Source organism: Ciona robusta, chromosome 14 (assembly GCF_009617815.1).
Source record: "Ciona robusta chromosome 14, ASM961781v2".
NCBI lineage: Eukaryota > Metazoa > Chordata > Ascidiacea > Phlebobranchia > Cionidae > Ciona > Ciona robusta.
This window is the reverse complement of record NC_143248.1, coordinates 1900025-1923357: the sequence shown is the minus strand read 5'-3', so window position 1 is coordinate 1923357 and position 23333 is coordinate 1900025. Positions and strand designations below refer to the sequence as shown.

The 23333-nt window shown below is 38.5% G+C and overlaps 2 protein-coding genes across 4 annotated transcripts in view; both read left to right on the top strand.

The window, feature by feature from the left end:
• The first annotated feature begins 517 nt into the window (after positions 1 to 517).
• On the top strand, positions 518 to 7694 carry LOC149724840 (proteolipid protein DM alpha-like). Its single transcript, XM_089892311.1, has 7 exons — positions 518 to 784; positions 1041 to 1145; positions 2000 to 2171; positions 2797 to 2953; positions 3828 to 3996; positions 5043 to 5212; positions 5564 to 7694. The coding sequence occupies exons 1-7, from the start codon at positions 568 to 570 to the stop codon at positions 5873 to 5875; spliced, it is 1302 nt and encodes a 433-aa protein (XP_089748437.1). The 5' UTR covers positions 518 to 567; the 3' UTR covers positions 5876 to 7694.
• A 1739-nt stretch (positions 7695 to 9433) lies between these two features.
• The window catches only part of LOC149724839 (protocadherin Fat 1-like), a 60888-nt gene continuing 46988 nt past the window's right edge, over positions 9434 to 23333 (top strand). For 2 of the 3 annotated variants that reach the window (XM_089892305.1, XM_089892304.1), the window contains exons 1-4: positions 9434 to 12307; positions 12529 to 13127; positions 17816 to 17990; positions 18635 to 18765. In XM_089892305.1, the coding sequence (XP_089748431.1) occupies positions 9645 to 12307; positions 12529 to 13127; positions 17816 to 17990; positions 18635 to 18765 (3568 nt within the window). In that variant the 5' untranslated portion in view covers positions 9434 to 9644. The remainder of the gene's footprint in view (positions 12308 to 12528; positions 13128 to 17815; positions 17991 to 18634; positions 18766 to 23333) is intronic. The other variant, XM_089892303.1, reaches the window with a different exon arrangement.

Below are 23333 nucleotides of genomic sequence, written 5' to 3'. Positions count from 1 at the left end.
TATAAATACATAAACTAGCTTCTTTAATACTTATGTTTAAATTTTTCTTTTTATTAAAATGGGTATTGCGCCAACATACGTAGGCGGGAGTTGCCATACAAAGGAAAACGTTTGAATTTCTCCTAACCTACTTTTATTTCCCGTGTCATATTGTGTATTTTGCTGTCTATGTTGGACCTGTACAAAGTTAAATGTTAAGGTATAAGGGAAGTGGATAACATGGTGTAAAATCCGTGAAAAAATAATGAGATTTATTTATAAAAATGTTAATGTGTTTTAATTTTGAATATTAGTATACGATTCAGTCAGTTTGTATGTAAAGTGCTGTAGATAATGTCAATGGAAGTGGAAGCCACTTCCATTGACATTATCTACAGTAGAATGTTATCAAAAATACGTCTTGTGTATTTGTAACCTTGTAAAAAATATAAAGTTCTCATAAGCATAGCTTAGGATGTGTTTTAAATTTATATATCCAAGTATGTTCATGTAATGTTGCTTTTTAATTTTTAAAGTCTAATTACTTTTGTTGTACATTCAAGGTTTCAGTTTTACTTGGATTTAAAAATGTCTGTACACAGTTTACACGACTTAGTAGAGGCAGAGTCGTACCAAGGATACAACATTGACAGCAATGGAGAAGTGACAGAATTTTACGACCACAGAAATGAAGATGGGACAAACAGTATTTCAACAGCAAGACACCCCTTGGTCACCACAAGCCACCCAGCAACTACAGTTGCTACAACCCCGAAAAGGAAAAAAGTTCGATACAGAGATGCTGGTATGAGATAAAGAATAAAACAATAAATGAATAAAGTGCTTTATCCTTGCATGGCCGGAAAATGACAGGCGTTATAACACGGGTGTTCTGTTTTATACACCTCGTGCCAAGTTACGAGTTACCATGTATGTTACTTTGTGGTGGGTGATTATATTGAGAGGTGGGGGATTTTTTTGGCTTTTTTTTAACGTCATAAATCACTGTTAAAGTATGGTAAGCGTCAAAGCGATCCACCCGATAAAATTTTGTTTGCCAGGTTGCTGTGATGGATGTGTGAATTGTTTGATCACGATTGGAACAATGCCGTTTGCAACAGCGTTTGCTGTCTTGCTCTGCTGGCTAGGAACAGCCATGTTTATAGGTAGGTAGACAATTTTATTGTATTGTATGATTTAGTACAGTCTAAATTTTAACATCTTCATTTTTATTTGTTCGAAAAATTGTTCTTTTATTTTCTGACTTGTGGTAATGGGTGACATTTAAAGCTCTTTAAAGTGTGTACACACAGAGTGAACTACTAAAATAACAAGAATTTAAACAAAGCCAACACTTTGTACAAAACCCATACCACTGTAAGTGCTATAGACGTAATGTTGGCTGTGCATGTCACTCAAACTTTTAAAACAAATCATAATTTAGCACCACAGTTTTAAATCAAAATGTAAACCAGTTTTAACCCTGCTGTTAAGTGTCTATACAAACAAGCAGAGCCTTAGTATGCTTCATTTGTTAGTTTAATCAATGAGTTTAATTATAATTGTCAAGTACGGCAATTGACGACTATAGGTCCAAACCGAAAAACATGATGTTTTTGCTGAGTGCCATAGGAAGTAATTGGCCAACTCTGACCTAAACCCCAGGTACCCTGGCATGCCTTGCTGAAGGAACTCCCCCATAAAGAATAAAACTGCTTCCACAGCTAAATCTGTGTTTGCAATTCATTGTATGCTAATGTTTATGTGTTTGCAGAGTTGGTAATATAATTTAGCAATGTTAAAAGTTAGAGGTACCTATTTCTTACAACATTTTAAAGTACTAGCAGATTTACATCTTAATTTAGAGAAAACGTTTCAAGGACACATACGCCTACAATAGTAGTAGCGACGAGATTTGAATCCATAACCCCTGGAATAGAGGCAGGCCAACCACTTTGCCCAGCACCGGACAAGCCAAATTGTGTTTTTATACAGATTTTAAATTCATTCTTATACTTAGGTGGTGGTTGGTCTGCTCTGGATGGTACAATGAATTTGTGGGCACAATTTGGGCCAATGGCTGGCAATCCATACAATCACCCACCACCACAATACCTATACACTGGTAATGCACTAACACCACAGTTCATCAACTTAAACAGAGATGATTTAGGAAACAGAGTACCTGCTGTGTAAGTAATGTATATATACCCATTATGTTTTAGTTGCTGTGTTGGAATCGCTATGTTTTATTGTTTTAATTTTGTTTATAGTAACATCAGTCTATGTATAGTATAGAACTATGCATGCAGTTTTTTAGTTGCTGTGTTGGAATCACCTATTTCTGTTGGGATTTATTTTTTTCATTCTAACATCAGCTTATGTATAATTTATAACTATGCATGTAGTTTTTTAGTTACTATGTTGGAATTGCCATGTTTTAATCTGTTTAGAATATTTTTTTTGTAGAAAAAAATGTTTTGGTAGGGTACATAACTGCCATAGACACTTAAAAACATGTGGAAAATGCCCCCATCATGCTGTTTACATAATCCAATACTGTGGGGAAAGATAGATACCAATAGCACATAATATCCGATATTTCCTGATCTTGTTTTTAACAATTAACAACGGTCTATGGGAGTCATGAGGATACGGTTTTATAAATCTTTGAATATTCTTTGTTTACTACCAAATGGAATGAGTAAATAGATTGAAAAGGTGTCCCAGCTTACCCCACCATATAATTATTTCACTTTTTTTATATATTTATAAGTTTTGCAATGACGCATGGTTTTGTTGTAATTTTTGTTTCAGTTTCCAAGCGATCAAGTATTCGTTTTACGGATTAATTCCATTCATGTTTGTGTTTACGATTATGTTAGCATGTGACAATCGTCATTCGTCTCGTGCCATGGCTTCTAAGAAACGAAGTTGTAAATCTTCAAGCTCGGGCATCTGCCTCACCGCTGCGGTAAATTGTTTGTGATCATAACGGGCTCTCTTTAGGGTCATCCAAGCTTTTTTCTATTGTAGGGGAAATTTAAAGTGTTATTGTATCTGGCCCTTTCTTCATAGGTTTTAGCATGAGCTAAATGCCTTTTTAACTGCATTTTAAAACTGATTTTAGGACTTTTTTTACCAAAAAAGAATGTGGTCTCTTTGCAAAATTTAGCCACCCCGTTTGGCCTTTATGCTTAGTGACAATCCTTTTCTAATAAACATGTTTTTTTGAGTAACATTGGCTTTACTTTTTTTTGAATTATTAAACAAATTTGGGGTAAAACTGTTTAAATGCAGGTTAGTCTTGGTTGCCAAACATATGGAACATTGTATTAAATTCAATTTACTTTGGGTTTGCTAAAACATATGGTAATGGTATCATATTCATGGTCACTTCTGTTTCAAAAGTTGGAAATACATGTCATGTGCCGTGCACCAATAACCATAAAGTTATGTTTTGTTAACGTGTTATTTACTATGCTTAAATAGAATGTTATGTTTTTTTGTAACTTTTTGATGACTTTAAAGCTAGATGCTCCTAATTTTATATATTCATTTTAGCTGCTACCATTGTGGGTGCATGTGTCCTTGGGCAAGACACTTAACGGCGATTACTCCGTCTCCAACCCAGTGGTCGCTAATTGGTTGTCTAAATTTAATTATCAACCATTCAGAAAAAAACGAAAAAAATCTCTAAAAGATTAATCACTCACAAAGTTACATACGTGGTAACTCGTAAGCCAGCACGAAGTGTATGAAACAGAACACCTGTGTTTAACAACTGTTGTTTTCCGGCTTTGCCAAGACAAAATAAGTTACTTTCATTCATTATATCTTTTTTACAGCTGATAGGTGTCACATACATCCTCATACTGGCTTGGGTATTTTTCCTTGCGTTCACAACGCTTGGTGTCTACTATTATCGGATATCTATGCTTAGATGTTCTGATTTGCAAGAGCGAGAATTCAGCACTGGTGTTTTAAAAGATGTTTGCATTGACCTTGTACAGTTAGGTATGTGGCTTGTGATAATAAATGTGACTACTAATGAAAAATCAAAATTTAGTATAGTAGGGTGGGGGAAGATGGGACACCTTTAGCACATAATATCCAAATATCTTGATCGTGTTTTAAACAAAAAAATAACGGTCTATGGGAGTGTCCTATCTTCCCCCACCCTACTATATATATGTATATTATATATATAAATAAAAACTTTTTTTTTTAAAGAATATATGAAGTTGGGTGGGAGAAGTTGGCCCCCTTTTCATTCTATTTTCCCCGTCCCATTTAGTCGTCAACAAAGAATATTCAAAGAATTATAAAACAGTTTTCCCACGACTCCCATAGACCGTTGTTAATTGTTTAAAACACAATCAGGATATTTACATATTATGTGCTAAAGGTGTCCCATCTTCCTCCACCCTACTATATATATATATATATATAATATAGATAAAGTTGGTTCTACTTTATGAATATATTAAAAATGATAGAATATTCTTGGACCGAATTTTTCATTTTTTGAAATTTTGCTGGTACCTATAGATTATATATAAGCATCTCTATGCATATACAAATTTTGATTTTCCATTGCTATGCCTTATGCCTTCTAAATATATTAAATAAACAAATACGGTTTGTTTACGTATGTGGGTGGGCAACGACAGTGGTTATAAGTTAACATGAACGTTTTGTTTCATACACCTCGTGTCTGCTTACGAATTACCATGCATGCATCACTTAGTGAATTATTTTTGTGTGTTTTATCCTGTAAAGCTGATAATTTAGACAACCAATTAGAGACCACTAGGTTGGAGCAATAAACATTATTTTCCGCTGACACTAAAAGTTTGCTCCAACCCAGTGGTCACTAATAGATAGGCCTGGTCTAAATTGCCAGCCATACAAAAAACAATCACCACAAAGTTACAAACGTGTTAACTTGTAAGCAAGCATGAGGGGTGTAGGAAACAAAACACACTTGTTAAAACGACTGTTTTCGGGCGCCTGAGAATATAACAACCTTTTATTCATTTTATTTATTCACCCGTTTACAGGCGTCATGATGTTCAAAAACACACAAGACAATGGATTTGGGAAACTATGTGGACCTGGTGATAGCATGCAGAGTTATGGGAAACTGGAGGGCTACTGTCAGAATTACTACGTGGTGTACCAGTACATGCTTGTGGCTTTTAGTGGGTGCTTGCTTAACATTATCGCAATGGTAAGAAGCTAAGAAACAGATATTGAAATACTAGAACTGTAATAGGACGACTGCCATGACAAAGGAGTTACCTTAGTGTGTATGAGAATGAAAACATGTCCCATCTTACCCCAGCCTACTATTTTTAGTAGGGTGGGGGAAGATAAGACACCTTTTTAGTCTATTTTCTCGTTCCATTTGGTGGTAAACAGAGAACATTCAAAGAATTATAAAATCGTATCCTCACGGCTCCTGTAGACCGTTGTTAATTGTTTAAAACATTATCAGGATATTTGAATATCATGTGCTAAAAGCCCCATCTTACTCCCTGCTATACAATTTACCATATGCTAACAATACCTTTTTCACTAGATCAACTTTATAATGATTCTTACTATTAACTATAACGATCTTGCCCGCAAACGAGCGGCCCCCACAAGATCTACGGCCTCTGCTGCTCCAAGCCAAGCCTCGACGACACCCATAGTAGCACGCTCTGTACGTAGCATACCCAACACCAGTGTAGGGCCCCCGCCTTACGTGGTAAGCAATCGAGACTATGACAGAGAACGGCGCTCGTCTAAAGACATAGAGTTAGATTACATGTTAGATTCTGCAAGCAGTTATGAAAGGCCTCGAGAAGAAGATAGCCACATGGGTGTAAATTATTACTACAGACGCTAAGGTTTGGTTTATAAACTTTATATGTTACATAAACAAAACTCAAGAAGTATATTTGTAAAAATACTTCGAAAAAGTCGAATTTTTGTGTCATTATGAAAAAAAACTCTTTTTAATCTGCTAAAATGAAATGTTTATGGTGTTTTTAACAAAAAAAATACGTTTTTTTTGTATTTGCTTAGTTTTTACTGCATATGCTACAAAACGGTACGACTATATATATTATATATAATACCTAAATAGTTGCATAAATATATAGTAGGGTGAGGAAAGATGGGACACGTTTTGATTCTATTTTCTCGTCTCATTTGGTAGTAAACAAACAACACTTGAAGAATAATAAACCGTATCCTCACGACTCCCATAGACTGTTGTTATTTCTTTAAAAAACAATCCGGTTTTTGGATATTATGTGCTAAAGGCGTCCCGTCTTTCCCCACACTACTATATATATATATTGATATGTTGTATGTATACACACATGCTAATGAAACATCATGTTTTACTGACCAGTTGGTTATGTTTTACACAATCAGATATCATATATTGCTCGTTATACCATACAGTTACCGTTACATATGTATTTGCCTGGTCGCAAACGGATAAATAGTTTTTGTCCTTTTTTATATAGTAGATGGGGCATGATGGGACATGTTTTTACTATTGTTGTCTCATTTGGTAGTCAACAAGTTATATTTACAGAATCACAAAACCGAAGCCTCTTTTTTAAAAAATGCGTTGTTATTTGTTTAAAACATGGTCAGAAAATATGGGTTTTAGGTGCTAACAGTATCCCATCTTACCCCAGAGTACTATATGTACAGTGCTGTTGCGTGATACTTAGTTTTATTCTAGTAAAATGAGAGCTGTCGTATTGTGTTGTCTTAACGTATCAAAAATAACCCTGTATGTACTAACAGTGAGAAAAAGCCGAGTTCTTCGATACGCTAAAAAATCATCTTTTTATAAACGTCCCGCTTTTTGCAAATGACTTGTAAATGCTATTTGAACCAGTTTCTATTTATTTCGGGGTTAAATTGTTTCTTATAAAAATATACCTTATATCCACAGATATTTAACGTAATTTTGACAATTTCGCGTAAAAAAACGTTTTTGAACTAATGAAAATTGAACAAAATTTTTAAATAAATTTTTAGTTTAGGTCATTATAGCTTTTTTAAAATTTTTAGGTCATTATAGCTTTTTAAAATTCAAATTTTAACTGCAACTAACGATTAACTTTAAACATTACCCACTTTTGACTGTTTCAAAGCCCGTAACTGCTGTCCATTCACTCCAGTATTACAGCTACATAATTTGCAAATTTCTTGTTTTCTCGACGGTGCCTTTTTATATTTTGCATATTGTAATGTTTTATTCTTATTCACATGTTTGTACAGCATTGTGCTAATGTCATATTGTACCATCTTCCCCCATTCAAGTAGGTTGGGGTAAGATGGTCCATGTTTTCATTCTGATTTATTGCAATATTTACAGAATTTTATAACAAAATTTTCACGACTTTATAAGAGTCGTTAACCGTTAAAATTACAATATATGTATATGTTGTGTGGTAATGGTATCCCATCTTACCCCACAGTACTATACCCTTAAAAAATCCAAACAATGTACAAGAATTTACTCTTTTTCTGGTAACGTATAATTTTATAATATCTATAAATATATTGCATACCGTAATTGCATCGTTGTTTTGGTACCAAATGTTTATCCTTGTATTTACCTGCTTTTTTATTCTAAATATTGCAGCGTCTCCCTATGGTAGCTGTAGAATTAGTGACCAATAAAACGTGTGAGTTGCAAATATTTTTTTATTGAAATAAGCGGCTTGAACAAAGGTACATACGCCGACAACGGGAACAATTTAATTTCGTCTTTCTATTTAGTAGTAAACAAAGAACATTTAAAGAATTATAAAACCGTATCCTCACGACTCCTATAGACTGTTGTTAATTGTTTAAAACACGATCAGGGTATTTGGACATTATGTGCTAAAGATGTCCCATCCCCCCCACCTTACCATATAACAATATTACCGTACTCTGATTTCAATAATATACCAATTACTACACGAACCTATCAAAACGTAGACAGTCGTAATAACGACCAATTTTCTATGTGGTATTTAATTAAAGTAATCGAAGTTGCCGCCAGCTATCAGAAAGACACGCTAATTACCATGAAATGGATTATCTCGTGAAACAGTCTCGTTTCTACAAGTAATTAGTATCGCTACTTAGTTTAGACGCTCCAAGCGAGAAATTTTAAAACTTAAAAAAAACTGCATCTGTGTGGTCGGTTGGGGTAAGATGGTACGTATTTTTTATCTTTAATCGTACCACTTGGTAGTGTATATGGGATATTTACAGAATTATATAACTATATATACACGACCGTAAAAGGAGCGTTGAAAATTACTAAAACATTATCAGGAAATATGAGATTTTATGTGCTAAAGGTATCCCATTTTACCCCACAGTACTGTATGTCGTGTCTTAACATTTCGTTTATTTATTATTTTAAAACAAAGACAATATGATATGAGTGTGTTTTGGAAACAGATCTAATTTTAACTTTATATACATTATGATATCGTATTCCTATTGTTTACAACTACACATTCCTCTTAACTAATTTAAAAAAGTCTTGTCGTTAGACGGCGCCCCAGTGCTTCTCTAGTTGTCCTCAATCCCTGCGGGCATTCGTCACGCTCAAGTGAATCGAGTGACGTAATCTGCGGCGGGCCTTGTTCATTCTCGCTTCGAGTGCTCATTCAGCGACAGTCCGCTGTAGAGAGAACAGTGTGTTAGGTTAGTGTATAATTGGCACGTTTTGTAAGTGAGCTGTAGGACAGTGTCAGCACTTACACGCCTGATAAAATTAGAAAACCGCTTGCATTACGCAGGCTGCTAGCTTATATCGCGTTTTGTACGATCAGAAAAGGCCAGAAGTTTGAAAACTTTTCCGCCGGGTTTTGAAGTCGGAATTCCGGCCGCGATTTTTACGATCAGTCGATGTGGTAACCATGTGCAAACGTAAAACGCTATCTACAGGACTCGTTAAATTCACTCATATTCAGTACCATTTAGAAATCTGGCGCAGACAAGTTGCAGTGGACAGATTAATCGGTGTGTTTTTAATCGATTCGAATCAAGCAGTAGCAAGATGACAAAGCAATGCGGTCGTTTTTTCGAAATCCACACGGGAGTATTATAACAAGGCAAACTTGGCGTTCGGTTTTTCTATAATTAGCACCTATAGTTATTTCGACTTAATTGAGAAATAGTTAGATTTAGTAATAGTAGTTTTTAAACAAATTAAGGGATATTTGGATTTTGTAGAAGTAATGTTTTTGAACAGTTATGACTCTCTAAGTCTTATGAATTTCACGACATAAATTTCGTGATTCGAAACAAAATTGGAAAGTTTTTTTTTAGTTTAAGGGCAAAAAATCTTTTAGTGTCCATACCGTAACACAGTACTTTCTTTGCATTTCCCCTATCGTGTTATCATATACCACGATACAATATAGTACAAGTATAACTTTAATTAAAGATTATGCTTTTTGATAGTACGATAAGCATTAGGTTAGTGATTATACTTGCATGAATGATTGCTTTTAGATAGCATGTTGGATCGTAACGCCGCTGAGGCGCTGGACTCCAACAACGAAGACACAGAAACAATTTGCCTTACAAAGTTCGCGAATATTTCGCTTTGAAGTCTGAGTACAATCATTACAGTTACGACCAAAATGTTTCTCTCAAAACTCGTCAGCTTTTTGGTTTTACTCTACAGTTTACCGGGTACTTTACAAACAGAAAACCCGGTTTTCGAATTCACAAAGCCCGCTTATTATGCCACGGTACAGGAGAAAGCAGCAACCGGCAGCGCTCCCGTGCAATGCGCTATCAAAATGGGTATGTGGCTGTCCACTGTTACAGAAAGAGTTCGATACTCAATAGTCGGCGGGGGGAACACGTTCGAAGTCCGGCCAAGGGTCTCCGGCAACTTTATCTTTATTGACCTGCGTTCACGCACCCTCAGGAAAGATAGGGATGTACAAGTACGAGCAATGTCGGCTGACCAAAGATCTGAAACTCAATGTACAATCCATGTTCATATTGTGGACGTGAACGACTTCCAGCCGCTATTTCCTCCCCAACCCTACCATGTGTCCATAGGAGAGGATACCCCGATCGGTGCAACCATTACTGTGGTCACAGCTACCGATTCTGACCGGGATCCTGAGAACACGCGCTTCTACTACAGTTTGAAACATAATACTGGTAACTTCGCCATACACCCTACTACAGGCCGTGTCACCTTAACTGGAGAAATCAGCAGGAAAGCGCAGAGACAGCACTCTATGCAAATAACCGCCATCGACCGCAAAGCGGCCTTGTCTGGGACTGCGAATCCAACCGAAACTACCTTAACAGTGGATGTGAGATCCGTGAATGCCCACGCACCGAAAATTCTCGTTACACAATTGCAAACGTTAGAAAACCCAGCTGCATTTACAGGAAATCAATTTAACAAAGTTACATGCGCCACTTTGACAATAACAGACCCAGATAGTGACAATCATGGCGAAATCGCCTTCACTAGAATCGTTAAAGGCGACCCTGACGGTCTGATCGAAATCGAACCCGGAAATGAACCTAACGAAAAACGACTTGTGTTTTCCAAGCGCCCACCACCAATAAATGCAGTTATGAATCTTACTGTTGAGGTATCAGACAATGGCACACCCCCACGCAGTTCACGAGTCGGCGTTCAAATTCAGCTTTACGACCGCGATTCGTTCATTCCGAAATTCACCGAGCCCAGTTTCCGTATGCAAGTGAGTGAAGCGAGCCCACGACACACACAAGTCGGATTCGTGAATGTAACAGGCGAGTCAAACGCAGTTCGCTTTTCAATCATATCTGGAAACGGCAGAAGGTCGTTTGAAATTAACCCTCACACCGGTTTAATCACAACACAACGCCATTTAGACCGAAATGCAAAAGCAATATACACGTTAACAGTCGCAGCAACTAACGTGAGCCTTGTGTTGGGAGACGCACGCAATACAACAACAGTTGTAATTGAAATTGAAGACGCGAATGATCATGACCCACTGTTTACTGATTCCACGTACAAAGTGGTGATCCCGGAGAGCCTGCCTGCTGGTTCCTTTGTCATTCAAGTCCACGCGGAAGATAGAGACGCTGGAAACAACGGCAGCGTCCTTTATACGCTCGTGGGAAACCCTAGCAAGTTTAAGATCGACCCAATTAACGGCACGATATTAACTACCAAAAAGCTGGATTACGATTTAATGCGGAGCTCGTATAAACTACGAGTTCGAGCCACTGACAGCGGGACACCGTTCACGCGTAAGAGTGAATGCTTTGTGGAGGTTACAGTATCCAATGTAAACGATAATGCACCTATGTTCGTTGAATCCGAATGCTTGACAACGTTGCCGCAATCTTCAAACCCAGGATCTCCGCTTGCGCAATTAAACCCAGTTGATATTGATCATAACCCTTTTACCTGCAGCCTCTTATCTGGAAACAGGGACCTGTTTGAGGTAGAAGAGTTAAACTGCTTGCTAAAGCTTCGTTCCAGGGTAGACCAAGAAGCGCTTGGCTCGATTTTCGTTCTCCAAATTGTTGCAACGGACGAAAAATTCCAGTCGGATCCGGTTTTTGTGAACGTTACTATTTCGTCATCAGAAAAGCTTGATAATAAATGCATAAAATCCGGAAGAGTACAGGATTATGAGGAAAGCCTTAACCAGCACCTTTTAAATCCCGGACGTGACGTCAGAGTGACGTCAAATGTGAACAGAACCTCCCAAATACCGAATAAGTACCGTCCACAAATCAGACCAGAAGGTAAATGGAGTAACGTGCTTATACCAGAAGACAAACCAATAGGTACTGTCGTCACTAAAGTCCAAGCAGTCGATAGAGACAACGGGTTTAACGGGAAACTATGGTACACGATCACAAGCGGCAACGGAGATAGTTGCTTCAATATCAACACTCAAACCGGCGTCATTTCGATCGTAAAACTGCTGGACCGAGAACGAACAAGCCGCTACAATCTAACAGTATCCGTTTCGGATATGGGTTCGCCAACTAAGACTGCATTCACCAAAATAACAATTATTGTCGCCGACGTTAATGATAACCCTCCCGTATTTGGACAGACTCGGTTCAAGTTCAGTTTACACGAAAATGCGACCGTAGGTTTTGTAATACAGCAAAATATATGGGCGTCTGACCTTGACGAGGGTCGGAACGCAAATATATCTTATTCGCTATCATCAGCTGTCGGGGGAAATAAGTTCGCCATTAATAAAACAACCGGATTTATAAAAGTGATGGAATCTTTGGACAGAGAAGATGTTTCAGAATATAAGTAAGATCATATAATGGCCTTTTTATGCATTGCAAAACCCGATTGTTTTTTTATCAGTACACTTGCATGCTTTTTTCATATAAATACGAGAAAAAGAATTTCCCTAAATTAAGAAACCTGCCTTTTAATGTAGTACTTTTTCGGTTTGATTTTCACTCATCATTAAATGTTATTTCGCATTTTTGGACATACAAACATAACAGTATCTATTATATATACAGGTTGACAGTCATCGCTAAAGATGCAGGGGAGCATCCTCTTTCGTCCTCCGCGTCTGTTCTTATCCATGTAGCTGATGTAAACGACAATCCTCCACGCTTCCATCAAGATGTCTTCCGGATCAAAGTCACAGAGGATCTGCCGGTCGGTACTGTCGTCTTCCGGCTCCAATCTTATGATCCAGACATGCCCGAGCACTCCGAGGTCCGGTACTCACTAACGGCGGGGATGTCGGACCACCAACGCCGCGGAGAACCGAAGTTTAACGTCGATCCTCGGACCGGATACATCCGTATTTCAGCCAAATTGGATTACAGAGTCAAAACTCGGTACAACATTACAGCTCGAGCCAGAGACAGAGTATACAGAGTCGCTACATGCTACATCGAAGTAGAGATTCTGCCTGTAAACAGAAACCTTCATGCGCCGTTCTTTAACCTTCCGGAGGTTAAATTTGAAGTCCTTGAAAGCGCTGAGATCGGGAAGACAGTCGGAATAGCTTCAGCCGTCGACGATGATATAGGCGAACCTGAAAACTCAATCGGATATTCAATAGTGGACGGCACCGGACTTGGAATTTTCGCCATAGACGAAAATACTGGTAAGTCAATACTTAATATAACATCGTGTATCGGAAACGGGTCGGCGTAGATTTGGGTTTACGCGGCGGAAGTGTGTAAGCGACGATGTGTTTGCTTTGTAGTAGAAGTGCATCAAAGCGCCACACAGTCGAGAAAGTTGCCGGGCAAGACAAACATGACTAACCTCGTTACATTAAATCCTCACTCGTGTGTCAACAGCACTGGCTTAGTATCATTGTAGTTTCTGCGGTCCTAATTCAAATGTAGCCAAATCGACTTTAAAATTCGCCACAAAAAGCCTTTAGCCTCTGTTGTTATCGAATACGCAAAATCGCTGACAAGGCGTTTCAAAACACGATAATAGCTACGACGATAGATGCCCATACACCTCACGACGCTGTCGTAGCCTTAAGCGTCGGTGGCGGGCTTAGCGTTCATCTGAAATAAGCTTTTATGGACTAATCCGAGTAAGCCGTTAGTGACAATGACAGCAATTGAACTTTAATTTCGTCACGTATGTTTACACAATGTACAATACAGTATGACTACGCTTAGGTCCGTATCTCTTTAAGTGGACTTTTATCATTTTACGTACTTTCAAAAAGGCGTAAATGCAGCATACAAAATAGTGCATCGTTCTTATTGAGCAGATGTTGTAATTAAATTAACAAGCTGTCAAAAAAGATACGATAACCCCCCTCGCTTATTTACTTAGGAACGAAATGAACCTTATTCACCCTGCACGGGTTTCGGGTCTTTCAATTGAGCATGATTTCCAAAATCGTCACCTTACACCGTGCGTTGTATCTTTTACGGTTTAGTTATCCCTTAGGCCTTAGTTCAGCATTGTACTTTCTCCAATAGCTTGGGAACGCCAGTTGGTGCCTTTGTGGTCCCTATGTTTACCTATTTACGCCATCACCAGTCTATTCTCCCAATTGCGTAGAGCCTGATTTGAAATCAGAAGTCGCTTTTGTAACAACAGCCCTGCGAGTGTTAACCAGTCTCAAATAACGTTTCACTTCGATTTATTCAAGTCAGTAACTTTTCAGCGGCAAGGTTTTCAATTACTAACCAGTTACCTAACTCTCTAGTCCCCTAAGTAAATAAAGTAATCTGTAACGTAATATCTGGTACAGCGAAGTTTCGCTAGTTAGTGTAATCTACACGGGCGTCGAAAATTAACGGACACATTATACTGTTTTCGATTTTAACATTTTACACGTTTCTCTTCAATTGGCCGACTTGTTCGCCTGTAAGAAGCTACACCGTTTTAATTACAGCAATTGCGAACACGTTAAGTGGTTAACCCCTTTGGGAAATGCTCGAAACTTGTTCTTTTAGAGTAATGGAAATTGGAAGTACGTTCGTGGCCAATTCATTAACTTTACATGAAGACAAATAAGGAACACATTCGATGAATTGAAACGGAATTAATAATCGAAATCATTAGCACGTTAGGCTACATAGCCAATCAAACTAAATTGGCAAAGTCATAAGAGTATAAAAACATCGACCAAAAATGTTTCCCTTTTCAGATTAAAGTTTAGTTTTATGCAGTAGGGTAGGGGAAGACGAGACACATTTAGCACATAATATTCAAATGTTTTTAACAATTTACAGGTCTATGTAAGTCGTAAGGATACGGGTTTGTAATACTTTGTACGTTCCTTGTTTACTACCAAATGGGACGAAAAAATAGAATGAAAAGATGCCCCATCGTCCCCCACCCTACTATACATCTTTTAGTAGCGCCATCCTGTTTGATGCATCGTACTCATTTATCTGACCCAGTTTCAAATTCTTATAAGGGTCCTTGATAAAACAAAGCTTATTAAGCATCTTACAGCCGGTTAGGGGCCCCGAATCGTTGTTTGTTCGTTAATTTTCGGCACACACTCGAAATGGCTTAAAACATCTAACGAAAAGCTGTAACATTTCAAACGCATAAAACCTTCCTGTACAGGGCACCTTCTTAAGCTGATTTAAAAACCAGTACTTCAGGAAGCAGCGCATCTTTAACTTGATGCACCTGTAATTAACTTCCCTAAATTAGGGTTCCCATACGGCGGGGCAAAGTTGTCGCAACGACACTAGCTAATTAGCTGGCGGGAACTGTTCTATGCTCATAGTAGCCTATTGTGGGATATACGTCAATCCCACGCCGCTTATCTAAGGGGTCAACTGTATAACTGACCAAACTCATTAAAGCCCTTTTGCTTGGGAGTAAAGATGCGATAATAATGCGATATAAACGCTAGCCTGTGTAGTTTGTTTCCAAATAACTTGCTACCAAGAGCGTGTGATGCAGGGCAAAAAATGTTAGTGCTGTGGGGTTAGATAGGATACCGTTACCACCTGAACCCATATTTCCTGATTGCGTTTTGAACTACTAACAACGTTCTTTTAAAGTCGCCTAGGTACGATTATATGGTTCTGTAAATATTTTTTTTACTACCAAATGGGACAAGCAAATAGAATTAATGCATGTCCTGTCTTACTTCACCCTACTATAGCCTATTAGTTCAAAATCTGTTGCTGTTATGAGTTATTACAACCCGAAATCAATCATTTACAAAATGGTTCAAGCGTTTCAGGGAAAGTTGGAACGATGTATTAAGCGGTTAGCAGCTCGGCAAATATTTTTAGGCCTGTTGACGTTATACTCGACAGAGCACGGTTTTAAGTCGCTATTAAGACTGCCCATCCGCACGCCACAAAATAAGGCATAGACACATGTCACGCGATTGCAGCTACAATTCGCTATAGTTGTTCACTTAGGCAAGACTTTATCTGTGTAAAAATGGGCGTGTTTTCGATTTCAAAGTGAACAGCTACCGTTCGGGTCGATTTGTGATTCGAATTTAAAACATACCGTCGTAAGAAACGCGTAAAATTCTTGGCTGCGTGGAGTGGTTTTGAACGGCGTAGTACCTCCCGCTTTTGTCTATGCAAGAAAGCGGGAACCGTTGTCATTCGAAACGGGTTCTTTCACCGCCGGCCATGCTTGTCCGTTACCTTGCTACTAGCCGAGAATAATGAATTAAAACTAAAGCACTGGCCGCCAAATCAGGCGAAAAGCGATACACTCAATGGGTGCTAACCAAAACGTTTCATAATCTCCCCGGTTTGAGCCAGAATAACGAAACCCATGACCGAAATTCCTTACATGTAATCGACCGTTTAATTTTGGAGATTTCAGAGGCACAAATGGATATTTTTATTTGTACAAGGCTCCGGCGTTTAAGCCTTCTAGTTTCGACTTCCATCGGAAAGATAAAACGTCCCGCGTATCCGTAGCTGATTTGTAAACACGATTAAAGCTCTCGTCTTACCCAGAATCCTTAGGTGGCCGGTTCATTATACCAAATCCCTGCTTAAGATGTGCTCTGAAACGGCTGTCTCTGGGCCTGTGTTTACATGTACCTTGTGTGGATAGGCGCTGGCCGAGATTACACTTAGATGGCAATTACGTTGGCCGCCGTTGGTCACGAACGAAAACCACTTGAATTTTGTATACACAACGGCGATAGTTCGCGACCACACGCGTACTGGGGACGCTACAAATCAAATTTCCCTCTTGTCACCCATATCTCGCGTAAAATCACACGGGCAAATGAGTCATGAAATTTACAGAACTCAAGTAACTGTTTGTTTGCTGAAATTTGAAGCAACATAAAGGTCATTGAGAGTGGTGCCCACAATTGATATGTGGTCAGTGTATACGTTTGTCTATTACGCATACACCTTTATGGAGAAATGAACTAAACGTAAAGTTGGCGGTTTAGAGTAATATTATGACGCAATTCATGGTATAGTACTATGGGGTATGATAGGACATAATGAGCATATAATATTTAAATATCCTGATTGTGTTTTAAAAATTAACAACGGTCTATGTGAGTTGTGAGAATACAGTTTTATAATTCTTTGAATGTTCTTTGTTTACTACCAAATCGTAAATTTTCTCATCCAGAATCGGTCTCAATTTTTGTGCCAGACTTCAGTAGTGTGTTTGACTGTTTACTGTAAGCTCACTGCATTATATGCTTGTATAGAGCAGATTCGTTTTGTTTACCATTGGGCTAAACTAAAGACAACGAGAGTGAAACCTGTCACTTGTGTCAAGTGGATTTCGATTCCTGTTTTCCAATAACGGGTTGCAGTGTTGTTTTAATATGAGCTTTATTTATCTACCGTACTTATATATGGATGTATGGGTACTGTGGGGTAAAATGGATACTGTTAACACATAATATCCCATATTTCTTGTAATCGTTTTTTTAGCGATTAATAAAGCTCGTTTAGAGTCGCGAGGATACGAGTATAATACGAGAAGATACGAGAAAATATTCTTTGTGTACTATGGGATAGTGAAAAAAAAACAAGGACATGGACCATCTTACTTAGAAGTACTATACCAGTTCAAAATGCAAACGTTGACGCAAACAGTGCAACATTTTCGACTGTCAACCGACTGGACACCTTTTCATTCTATTTCCTCATTCCATTTGGAAGTAAACAAAGAACATTCAAAGAATTATAAAACCGTATCCTTACGACTACCATAGACCGTTGTTAATTGTTTAAAACACGATCAGGAAATTTGGATATTATATGCAAAAGGTGTCCCATCTTTCCCCACAGTATTATATTCCACAATACTGTTCTATTTCAATTCAAATCCCTAAATTTGACGTTTTTTAAGGCATAATCACCACAAGCCGACAGCTCGACCGAGAAACTGAGAGGTTCTACTGGTTAACAATAAAAGCTACTGATCGTGGTGCTATCCCACTATCAGGAACTATGTTTGTTCTTGTTGAGGTCGGAAACATCAACGACAATGCTCCAATTGCAACCCAGCCAATTTTCTTCGCAAGGTATGTTATAATTAAGTGGTCTATATAAATTAGTTTGGCGGTTTCAGTATCACTTTTTAGTTTTAAACGCTATTTTTGTTTATTGGCAGTTAAATATGGTGTTTTAAATTTGGGTACAGTTTGTGTAAAAGCAGCGGGCTAATTACGAACGAATTAGAACTATTGGTATGTTTTGTACTACCTTTAATTAAAGTGCTTGAAATGAGCTTAGTTTTGGCCTAAACGTGTGTTTTCTTTACAAGGTTTGTTTAATCGTAAATTTTAATTAAATTTAATGCCTGTTTTAGTCACATACGTTAAAACATTTTTGCCATATAGTAGGGTGGGGAAAGACAAGGTCTCCTTTTTATTCTATTTTCTCGTCTCATTTGGTAGTAAACAAAAAACATTCCAAGAATTATAAAACCATATCCTTACGACTACTATAGACCGTTGTTAATTGTTTAAAACACGAACAGGATGCTTAGATATTATGTGCTAAACGTCTCCCGTCTCCCCACTCCACTATATAACGTTTTATCGAATCAAACCATAAGGTACTGACCAGTGTCTATATCTTTGTAAAACCGTTTCGCGTTTTACCAAACAGCTAAATTATTCAAACTGTTTATTTTACCCTGGCTCATATTTGTACAATCACACAGCATACGAGAAAATGCGCCGCTCGGCAGCCAGGTTGTTCAAGTACATGCTGTTGATTTGGACGGCGACCATGACACCATACAGTACAGAATGAGTGTTAACAACACATATTTCAAAATCAACACTTCAACAGGTGTGTTTGACTTTGGCAGTTTCCCCAACTTATGTAATATGAGTATGTGTGTGTACTGTGCGCGCATGTTTCACTAATTCTGACTGACACGCCGTCAAAAATGCGAGAATTGTCTACAGACGTTTAGGAAAAAACTAGACAGTCGCGAATACCTAACATATTTTAACTTCCCCTAAAAAACTTATTGTCGTTCAATCAAATGATTTGGATATTAAGTTAACAGCTATTTTATCCGTTTAAGTTAGTGACAGTGCAAATAAGCCTATGATAGCTGCAGGGCCGCGGCAGATCAAGGTAATCATATAAGCGCATTTCGCTAATAGCAATTGAGGCTGACGGGCTTATACAGTCAAGTCCTTACCGATTTAAAATAAATATACCAATTGCTGCCTTTTTCCAGTTGTTTTCAAACTCTGTTCTCGGGCAGCCTTCTTTTCATTACGCCATAGACAAAAGGGTCTATGTTTTCGGCAATACACGGCGTTAGAACAGGGTCGCCTCCCCCGTTACACTCCATCAGCAGTGCTAATAAAGCGGGGCGGTTACTACAAACGTGCTGACACCAGTTGCACCCGGTGCCGTCTCATCGCTTACCTTAGTGTATATAACGTTACGGGGTCTACCCAGCTTTCACGGGCCGGTAATAATCCGGTTTGGTTCGGTCGGTACCGGTTAGCGGCTTCTTCTAGCCGTCTCAGTGCCGCTGTTATACCCGTTTACAACGATTACCAGATTAAGCATAAGAGTGAAAATCATACCATTTAAAAATCATTAGCGGGTTTATTTCAGGGTTCTATAGTAATTAATTCTGTCTTTGCTGTTATGTTACTTAAGGTCTTATACAAAAACCGTGAATATCCTGAAATAGTTTAAATGTTCTTTGTGGTTTGCAACGTATTTAACGGATGACGTGACCAAATGCGGTATATGGACTCTCCCAGTGGAAATTACGCATGCGACGAATACGCCACGTAGAAATTGGAACCGCAAAGGGCAGAACTGCGATCCAGCGAAGGGCTCCCACTCTCTAAATTAAGCTCCAAAGGGAATAGTAACAGTGATACGATACTTCACACAATATGACCTGTTTTGCAGTGTCGAATGGCTTAATAACATATGTAAACGAAGCTATACCCAGTCGCCAAAAAGTCGCCGCGTTTTTTTATCCAGTACTGTTAATACTCCGTTTGGTGAATGCGCCAATTACGCAACGACGCCTTCTGTCGCCGCGCCCGCTTTAGCTGGCTCGGATTTCCCGGTCTTGCTTTTGAAAATATTCGGTTTGGACGATTCGGTGTCTGTTTCGTATCCACTCGTGTGTTTTGGCTCAACAAACTCGGACGTTATATTGAAATTGTTAATTTTCTTTCGGTCAAACATGGTGTTTGCACTTCACACGGGGTTATCGTTTTGCAAATTTGTTTTGCTTTGAATTTCGTTGCTACCGTGAAAGGTGTTTGAGCTTTAGTATCAAATTTATTGAGCAATGAAATGGTAATCACATAAGCTTATACTAGCTGTCAAAGCAGACTGAATTTAACATCATTTTGTGCTTTCGGAAAAATCAAGCTTTCTTAATTGGAAACATGCGTGTGCTTCTTATTTCGGAAATCTTTTCAGATTTTATGTTACCACAACTGGTTTTGTCCAAATTTAACTGTCACAATTGCTCTCTATTCTGTGTTACTGCGTTTGAAATAGTCTTTTCCCCAATTCGTTTTCTATCTTTTAAGTCGCCAAGTAAAGTTTACCGCCAGGCCCATCGTGTAGAATTATAACAGTAACAAATTTCGCTGGAACGCAGCGACTTGTAACTTTCACGTAAAGTTAAGTTACCACCCGGATAATCTTACAACTCGTAAACAACGTAACTATTACTGTAGACGGTGATTATCGTTTGCTAATACAAATTGACCGTACAGAAATAGTAGTTAGAAAACGTATTTCAATGTGACTTTTTGACTAACGTTATACGACGTGGTTTATAACCTCGTGGTTTTTCTTTGTTCGTTATATCTTTATTTGTTCATTTTACAACACCGGTGCATATAAACGCTACTTAGACCGTGTTGGTGTTATATAACGGGTCTTGTGAGAGTTACTGAATGCGTCTGCTTTAGCAAACATTGTATGTGTACAAGACTCAAGCTTGTATTGTTATGCGGTGTCTTGGTTCAGCAAAGCTGTTCTACAATACACAGCTTGGGCCGAATAGGTCAAAGTGCATTCGCCAGCCTTGTGTTTATTAGGCCTTGTTGGCGAAAGGTCTGGGATTGTGTAAATTTAATAACATCAATTACAGTACTTCCCTTTTTGTTTGTAACTGTCGAGTATTAAAGGCATCAAATTTCGGCTTCAACTCTATGGTCTAATTCGACTTCGCTATCGAGTTACACTCCTAAAACCCAGTGTTCACTTTCTAAAAACAGGCGCCGTACAGGATCGTCGTTCCGGTTCGTTTGGAGTTGTATTGTAAACGACTATACGCCGCTTTGTTTACAGCAATTGGGAAATGCGGCACTCGCATTAATCATACACAAGTGCCATAAAAGAACGCTATCGCCTATGGTAGCTTTACTGGAAACCTGACCGTACCGCCCACTACGCCCACACATCGGCGCGTGGGAACAGCTGTAAGTTAGGGTAGGATAACTAACCGTGATTTAACGATTAAGAAATTAGGGGCTGACTAGATACAACAGACAAAACTGGAATGCCCATTTTTCAAGGTTAATCCTCAAGAATTTCTCTGCTATGCTCTTGTTGCCAATTTCAAAGCAAAAATTTCAATTGTTTTTTTTCCGAGCTGGTGGGAAAAAAACTTACCTTGAAAGTTCGACTTTCGTTGCACCAAAGTATAATTAAAATAGTAGGGACGATGTTGTGCACAGCTGGTCCCGAATGCCACCTGGCTGGACAAACAAACAATAGCCGCTCTGTAACGGTTCAATGAACGTGCCCGAAGATTAATTGTCGCTATTCGAAAGTGTGACCGGCGCTTCGAAAAACCATATGTCGCTTTAGAAACTCTATTCTATTTCGGTCCTATTATAATTTGATACAAGTTAATTTGCTTTTGCGACCTTGTTTTTGATTGTGATTTTATTTGTATACGAAGTTGGTCGCTTTTGCCATAAATAAGTGTTGTTTTAAATTCTTATAAAAGTGATTTTATTTGACACTTTTACATTAGTTTTGCATGTTTTTAACGAGTGTGGTTTTGCTGCCAATTCCATTCTTTTTGCTATTTAGTTAATCTAATTTTTGTTACTGTACAAAGCGATAAATAAAATTGTGTTATGTAAAACGACATATAATTGCTTCGGCACTTGGTGACATGGAACACCTTCCAAGTAGAAAACAACCTTATTTCACCTTTCCGTTGCTTGTCCTATGTTTGCTTATACGTCCACGAAACTCGGGTCCACACTGGAAACTATTGTACTTGGCTTCGTCCATGTTTACCGAAGGTTGAGTAATGACTTACCCGAAAAACTCAAATTAAAGTTCCGGAACAACAGGTGTTGTTGGGCGTGCTAAATGGCTCGTTGATCTAAACTAATGATTAAATCCCGTGCTGTATTTGAAGTGTATGGTCCAATGCATTATTAGGGCATACTATTTTGATCTCACTAGGCAATGAAGAAAATAAATCTCTTTATTGGGTTACTTGACTCATATTTTGAGTAATTCAAATTCCAAATCCATCATATGTTATTACTTAGCACGTTGCCGGGTAGCAGCTACTGACATCAATTTAAAATCGCATTCAGTGTTATAACGTAACTTGCCAATATGGTGTCTTATCTTTTAACACATTTTCTAACATTGGCGGCAAGATTGGTGGGCATTCATGTAACATACATGTTCTTATACATATTCGCCTTTACAAGATTATGGCACCCTGTTTAAGTTCCTGTGAAAGACAATATTTGCGCATACCTGTTTCCCTATGTATGTCGCATGCTGACTTGGTCCGTTCTATTTGCTAGTTCATTAAGCTAACGCCTAATGATTTCTAGTCTAGACGCGTTTAGCAAATCATTTACTAAGTTACCGCCGGTAGCAGTTCTGGTACTTCAAATGCGGAATTTGTTGTTTGGCAAACGCATTAGTGGACATTAAAACTTCCGTTATAAAGGATGTTTGCTTCTTTGAGCCTGCGCGCATGTGCAGTAGTTGTGCAGCGCAGGTGTAAACAATTGGCGCGCGCCGACATGGGTCTCTGCACCTTGCCGCTCACGGTTACGTAATGAGACGAAAATAATCGATTGTCTCACTAGATAAGCCCGAGTGGTCTTGGCAGAACGTTGTCTAATCCCTCAAACGGCCGAGAAAGCGAAATACGTCTCTTGTCTCTGCAAAGAGACTCGTTAGGAACGAACACGTATAGCAACGGACGCGCGCTATTGAAGTCAGATGACCCATTTGTTTATCACTGCGCGCCTACGCCCTTAACTTTCAACGTAAACGGGGTATTTACGCAATATTTTTGTAGCGATAGTTTCAGAACAATGCGGTACCTTGATAGCGACCAACCCCACAATCAATCAGTTACACCACAATAA

What these genes read in the sequence shown, in the direction of transcription:
- LOC149724840 (XM_089892311.1), top strand. Translation starts at nt 568, where the DNA reads ATGTCTGTACACAGTTTACACGACTTAGTAGAGGCAGAGTCGTACCAA. An exon ending in AGGAACAGCCATGTTTATAG is followed by an intron (nt 1,146 to 1,999) that starts GTAGGTAGACAA and finishes TCTTATACTTAG; the next exon opens with GTGGTGGTTGGTCTGCTCTG. An exon ending in GCATCTGCCTCACCGCTGCG is followed by an intron (nt 2,954 to 3,827) that starts GTAAATTGTTTG and finishes TCTTTTTTACAG; the next exon opens with CTGATAGGTGTCACATACAT.